Below are 7119 nucleotides of genomic sequence, written 5' to 3' on the forward strand. Positions count from 1 at the left end.
CATGTTAAAGGAATATCCACCACCTAGACTTAAGATAGAAATCATTTTCAGAATTACTGGATATTCATCATCTTACAGAGAGAAAATGTTGGGTATTTTAATTTTATTAAAAATTGAAGTATTTGATATTGACTCATTAAAATGGGGGGAATTAAATTTGCCAGTTTATTTCTGTGGCAATTCATTGTGATGAAATAAATGCTACAGCTGCAAGATGAAGGAAATATCCAAGCAAAAGTTGAAAAAGTAATGTGGGAATAGTTTACCTTGGTGGAAATTAGGGTAAAAAAAATTGCAGCATTTATCTTGGAAAAGTCATTATGGAGAGCTGTGTGTTGTATGTCCTGATGTAACATCACCAGCAGCAAAAGAAGCAATGAATCCTCTAGCCTTATGTACAGGTACTAAATGTTTTCAATGGCACATTCGTCAGCCTGTAGCATTTAGGGTTTTCCTATGCTAATTGTTAATCCCAAATGTTAAAATTTTGAGAGTCCGACTCCTGGAACTTTAAACAAAGTTAACTGTAGAGCTACTCTGCTACTCTTCCTGTACATCTTTTTGTAAGATCTCATTCATTCACATAGATTCGGCTTCCATTCTCATCCCAATGACTCTCAAATCTGTCTTTCTGCTGTCTCCCTCTATCCAATTTGGCTTTACAGCATCTCTCTTTGACAACATCTTCTGGATGTCTTAGCAGCTTAAACCTAACATGGCCAAAATTGAACTCACTATTTTTCTTCCCAAAACCTTCCCACTCAACCCTTACTTGTCACTTCACAATATTACCATATTTTTTTTGCTCCGAGATCTAACCTGCACATCACCTTTGACTACTTCTTCTCCTTTGACCTAGACATGTGGGCCCAAATTCCAGTGTGGGTTCTTCTTCCATAACGTTTGTGAAATCTGACCTATTTCTTTGTGTACATGCAGCAAAATCTTACAGGTCCTCATCTCCCATTTTGATTACAATAATCTCCTCTTCCCTGGCCTCCCTGACACCTCCTTCACTGCCTCCCATTCCATTAAAGTGCAGCTGCCAAGGTATCTTCGTTGCCTGTCATTATGACCATGTCACTCCTTTTTTGAATCCCTCCACAGTTGTCATCGTCTCCATTACAAGAAATTCAAGTTCTTGGGCTCTCTTTCAAGACCCTTCACAGTTCTGCGCTCCCTCCCACCCCCACTTATTCACACACTCTTCTTTTATTATGGTGTGTATCCCACTCCTTGTGCCTTGCCACTGTCAGCCTTGTCCACCTGCATATATATTCCTCTCCACCACTCTTTGTATGTTCCCTGACTTGGGGCAAAAAAACCCAACCCACTGAATTAATTTGACATGTTACCCTGATTGCTGTCCTTGCACATTTATATCTTTTTTTTTTTGTCTTCCTATATTGTAAGCACTTCAGAACAGGGTTAGTTTCTAATTATGTGCTATTGCAGTGGCTAGCATAATAGGACCTATTTCCTGATTGGGGGTGCTACCACTGTGCAAATGTGTAGCAACTGGACTGTGAAAACCCTGGTAATTTCTCTCCATTTTTTTCCTTAGGGTAAAGCTATTGGAGTGACCATTGGCTGCCTTTTAGGAATGTTTCCTTTGTTCTTCTTTGGAGATGAAGAAAAAAAACTGGAAGAGAAAAATTAACGTTTTTACAATACAAATAAAAATGTAAACTAATGTACCTCAATTATTCAATTATGCTGTCAGAATATTTAGGAATTAACTGACAGTAACAATGTATAGACCTGGGAACAAAACATTCAGCATGTTGTTTTATGGATACACTAATTTATTGTGGCTTTGTCTTATTCAGTACATCTTTTTATAAGATACCATTTAGCTTTTTATTTAAAGTAAGTTGTTGAAATGTTCTCACTTATAGTAGCAACTGACGTTTACTGATTCCCTCTCACCTTCATCCGGTAACAGGATTATTACTTACTTGCCTGCTCTGGATGTACTGTGTAGGTTTTGGGTTTCCACAGCTGCTGCCTAACTTGTAAATGCATGCCAAAAAGGATCCTTTATGGTCTCATCAGGTCCTCCAATCCAGACTATCAGTGGGGCCAGTTGGCAGGTGATTTGGAATGATGTTATTAAGCACTTTTGCAGTTATTTTTTTCCTTTGAGCCACCATTTCACATTTCCTCAGGATAGGCCTGTTTCAGCAACCCCCCACTGTTTGGTTTGCACTCCTTCACAATTCTAGCTAATGTGGCTTACAAGCCATCCATTACATGCCATCACTTCTTGACAAGGTAAGTGTTTATAGTGGTGCCTTGTTACCAGGCTCATCCTTCAGAGTTTATACACAGTCACCCAATTTTTTTCCCCCCGAAGCAGTATTTTGAGAATCAAGTTTAAAGTTAGTGTGTGGAGTATCCTTTCTTTCATCTAACCACCCACTCAAATATGTTACAGCACCTACTTGCAGTAAGCATAACTTTCCTCTCTTCCTGGACTTTCACCAAACTCCAGGAATTCCAGCTGAGCCCCTAGTGGAGTAATTATGTGCTCCTGGTAACTGGATCAAAATAATAACTGTGTTTTGTACAGCATAGCAGATAGGCTGAGAAGAGCTGTAGACAAGGGAGGGATGTCTTGAGATGAAACTGGAAAAGGAAAGTTCTGTTTGAGGTGATGATACATACAGGAAGTCTTTTCCAGATGAGTGCACAGGACAAAAAATGAGGTTGAATGCTTCATGCAAAGGGTATGAACCTGTGCTGTGTTCTGTCCAAGAAAGATATGACTTGAAGATCTGTTTCAGTCAAATTAAATCGGATTCCAGTGTGGCAACTCTGGACACTTTCCAGACCTGCCAGTTCTACAGGTTTCCCTGTAGACCACAGATTTTCAAACCATGATATGGATTTGTGGGGAAAACCTCTAATATATGGGGAAATAGCCTCTGTTTGGTTGTTCTTTCCTATTCATCTGCGTCCTGGGGAACAAAAGCCAACTGGAGCTGCTACACAAGCTGATGGACAGTCTGGTCTTTAGTCTGTGGAGCACACGAGAGCTCTGCTCCACTATCTATTAGCTGGGTAAGCAAAGGCTTGAGGGCTGGTGGAGTGCTCAGCTCTTCGGTCTTAGAACTGGCTGGGGAGCTGCTGCTTTCTGCCAGCTCTGCAGTTCCCCTTGACCTCCCGCATCTGCCTATGTGCATTTGCCCTCCCATGAGTCTCTAGCATCAACCTACCCACCCTGGCCCCAGCTCCCCTCTTACCTTAGGAGTCTTCTGGGACAGACCCTGATGGCCTGCCCCTCCCCTCCATAGGTCTTCATGTGGTACCTGGCTGACTCCCCATCTCTAGTCTTTCGGGAGCTGAGAACAGGGAACCCTCTGCCTCCCAAATCCCAGAGCCCCATGGCCTTTAGAGGCAGGGACATTGCCTCCCAGGCACTGAGCTCTGCTGACTTCAATCATACTAGCCAGGAGTAGCTCTACTCAGTAGTTGGGGTTTTCATACCCATCCGATGGGAAACCCCCTGTTGCTGGCAAACTCCTCCCATGGGGGTGGAACTGTCTTCAGCAGCCAGGGCTGGAGCCAGCAGAGTTTAATGCCTGCAGAGCCAGGGTGTGGATTAGGCAGTGTCCCCCACTTGACAGTCCCCCAAACACTGGAGATAGTGGGTAGCTGGTCCCTCCCAAAAGCACATAGGTGTGGGAAGCCATCGCGGGGTGAAATGGGGAGAGAGGAAAAGAATAGGGAATCATAGGCCTGGGATGTTTATCGGGAAGGATGGAACTTCCACGCCTGGGATTCCCATCCTTGCCCTGGGCTCTGTCTGTAAATGGTGAAGCCTATGGTATGCTTTCCCTCCTCTTTTGTAATGTGGGAGCTGGCTTAGTGGAGGGATTTGTGGGTGATGGGATGACTGCATGGATTGAATTGGGTATGAGGTGCAGGGGTGTGTTTTTGTGTGTGTAATGGGTGGGTGAGGTGTTCAGCACAGGTGGGTGGAACATGCATGGGTGTGTGAAGTGAGCAGGTACAGTTGGTGGGTGTGGGGCTGCATGCATAGAACTGTGTGTATATGCAGAATGAGTGGAATGAAGGGGGGGGTTGGTGGAGGAATGAGTTGTCTGGGTAGTATATGAGTAACGACGTTGGGTAGAAAGATGGGATGGAGTGAAAGTGGGTGTGAGATGAATGCTAGATGAGATGTATGGAATGAATGTATGAAGTGGGCATGAGTAGAACAAATGGACAAATCTATCTGAATTTATGTATCTTTATGCATGTTCATACAACTATAGCTAAATTAAAATCTACAGGGTTTTTTATTTGCAAATGTTTGCAGGCATGGTTTCCTAATTTAGAAACTCAATATGATGGTCTTTCTCAGTCTTTCTGTTGAAAGCTATCTTAAGATGAATGAGTGCACATGCCAAAAATGCTTAAACAGGTGGTTTCTCTGATTAGTCAAATTCGAGGCGGGGGGGGGGGGGGAGGGAATCAGTCTGGATTAGTGGATCTGATTTGCCGAATATAATTCACAGTTAAAACTAGACCTTTGTTTGTTACTTTTGCTGTGATGGCATTTATTGGAAAAGCAGATTTGTGGTTTTTTTCCTTTTTTGCCTTATTAATTTTACTTATTTGCAGCCCTGTATAATCTTTTATGTTTATGTGGTGAGTGATGAGTTAAGTTGCAATTACCATATTAAATATTTTTAATATTTCAGTATATGACCCATCTGTACTATAATTATAAATTCCTTATAGTTGCCTACAAAGGAGAGGATCCTCTCTATGTACAATATGGAAGAAGATACCAAAAGCAGGGTAGAGCTAGAACACTTTATTTTGGCAGCTCTGCATTCTTAGATGAGTTTTTCTAATCTATAAGAAGATAGTAACAATTACATTACATCCCATGAAACTAAGTGTTTTGTTTGCTGTTGGAAAGACTTTATTATTACAGCCCTTATTTGTTTAACATGTTTGATTAGCAGCTCGCCTCCTGGGTGGTAAATCTGATCTCCCTCTTGACCACTTCCAGAGGCCCTGCCACAGCAGTACCAGCCCTTTAATCCTAATAGATGAAGAAGGAGCAAAGAAATACTATCAACTTGTTAATAAGCTTTGAGATAGTACTGATAAAGCAGTGTCTCAAAATTGCACTTTGCACAAAAAGATGACTTTTCATAAACTTTCGGTTGATATCCCCTTAATATGTAATATCAGTTCAAATGTCCCTTGTTGTAGCATAGTATAATCTTCTTTCCAGTATAAGTTTTTGTGTTTTATGAGGCACTTGGATGCTTTAAAATTGATCATCCAGGTAGTTGTCTTGCCTGGAAAGGACACTTTGATTTTCTTCCTCTGCATATGTATTCAGTTTGCAATAAGCTTTTCTTCTTTTGACAACTGTTCTTTCCTGTTTTTTTCTTTACAAAGCTATAATTAGTCCCTTTAATATTTTTTTTAAGATGGAGAACACATAAAACGCATTTTGGATAGCAATCTAACTGTATTCACAGTTATTTTGCTATGGACATGACATAATTCATCAATTTATGGGGGCCATCTAATACTCATCAAAGTGTAACATGTTGCTGAAGATAAGTACCATACTCTAATGTATAGTATTTTGCACAGAATAGTTTCAGCAGTGTTTCCCATTACAATATTGGCATTGACATTTTTAGGCAATACTCAAGCTTCTGTACTTCACTAACCGATTTAAAATTGGAACACTAACTTCATTCTCATTATTTTGAGAGCTTGCAAGAACAAATACATAGCTAAATTCAGCTGTTGTAGTAGTGCTCATTTAAAAATGACAATATTAACTCCATGTACTATTGTTTATTACCTTGTGCATGTACATTGAGTGCATTTTGTTGATACTGTATGGTAAACTATTGTTCTGCAACCAGTGTTTTTAACAAGAAAAGATGAACTAAAAGATCTTCAAAGAAGTGAATGTGATTTTGTTTTAAAACTATTGAGCTGGCCATGAAAAAGTATAATGGGCAGGCAGCACGTGGTTGGAAATAGTCTTGGGTGTCTCAGACCAGCCGTGGACAGGGAGATCATGAAGGTGACTCCCTAGGTCTCCCAGGATTTGGGAAAGGAATAGTGAATACTGTGGGTGAAATCCTGCCACCTTTGTCACCAGTGGGGAAGTTCTCACAGTTTTCAGTGGGGCTAGATGTCCCCCTGTATGTGGGATGGCTCAGCAAGGCTACAAGATTAACCCATGTACCTCAGTAGTGAGAAAATAGGGTATCTGCCTGATTCAGAATGAGGGATTTGTGCATATTCAGTATTGTGAATCTCTCAGCATGTGTTTTTAGTAAATGAACAAGGGCAATTCTGAGAACTCTGGCTCTGTTCTTAAAAACACAGATTTGAAAAGACCAAGCATATAACAGAAGAACTACCATGTTGTCCGTACAAGTTTTTTAAGAGACTTTGTTCTTACCCTATTTATTTCTATCAGTTTTGTACTGTATGTAAAATGGGCCTTTAACATTAAAAACTTGGTAGATGTGAAATTGTTTATATTCTGAAATGGTATGTCTTTCATTGTAACTTTTTAAAATTTCATTATCAGTGTGTTTTTAACAAATGATTCAAGTGATTACTGTAGTTTGAGCAATTCCTTTTGCTTCCATTGCCCATGATAGATTCAGGGACAAGTTTTTAGAAATAACCAGCAAAAACCATGCATTTGATAGTATGGTGTCTGCCAAACTGAGAAATATCTTATTTTTTATGAATATTGTGCGTACCTCGGTGTGTTTATGATGAGTTACTTGGTATAGGGTAAGATCAAAAGGGGTTGTTAGAGGAACCAAGCGGGAAAAGGAAAATAATCACCTAGATAAGGAATGTCTCAGCCAGGTTATTAGCTGTAAAGAAACAACTTATCTGGTGCTGACAAAGTTACACAGCTGCTTTGTCAAGGCTGATGAGAGACAGAGAGAGAGAGAGAGAGATCAAAAGACTCAGTCAATTAAAGGATTTGCCCTGCTGAAAGAGATGGGGAGAGAGGATTGTCAGCAGACTGAGGCTGACACACTGATAGACTGAGACAGAGAGGGTCTGTGAAGATGCGAATTAAGGCTCAGAAGGGAGGTCAGGAAT

The 7119-nt window shown here is 40.6% G+C and overlaps 1 protein-coding gene across 2 annotated transcripts in view; it reads left to right on the forward strand.

Moving 5' to 3' along the window:
• The window catches only part of TMEM65 (transmembrane protein 65), a 54473-nt gene extending 47946 nt beyond the window's left edge, over positions 1 to 6527 (forward strand). For both annotated transcript variants that reach the window (XM_073330167.2, XM_073330169.2), the window contains one exon: positions 1565 to 6527. In XM_073330167.2, coding sequence (XP_073186268.2) covers positions 1565 to 1660 — 96 coding nt within the window. In that variant the 3' untranslated portion in view covers positions 1661 to 6527. The remainder of the gene's footprint in view (positions 1 to 1564) is intronic.
• Positions 6528 to 7119: the final 592 nt, after the last annotated feature.

Source organism: Lepidochelys kempii, chromosome 2 (genome assembly GCF_965140285.1).
Source record: "Lepidochelys kempii isolate rLepKem1 chromosome 2, rLepKem1.hap1, whole genome shotgun sequence".
NCBI classification, from domain to species: Eukaryota; Metazoa; Chordata; order Testudines; family Cheloniidae; genus Lepidochelys; species Lepidochelys kempii.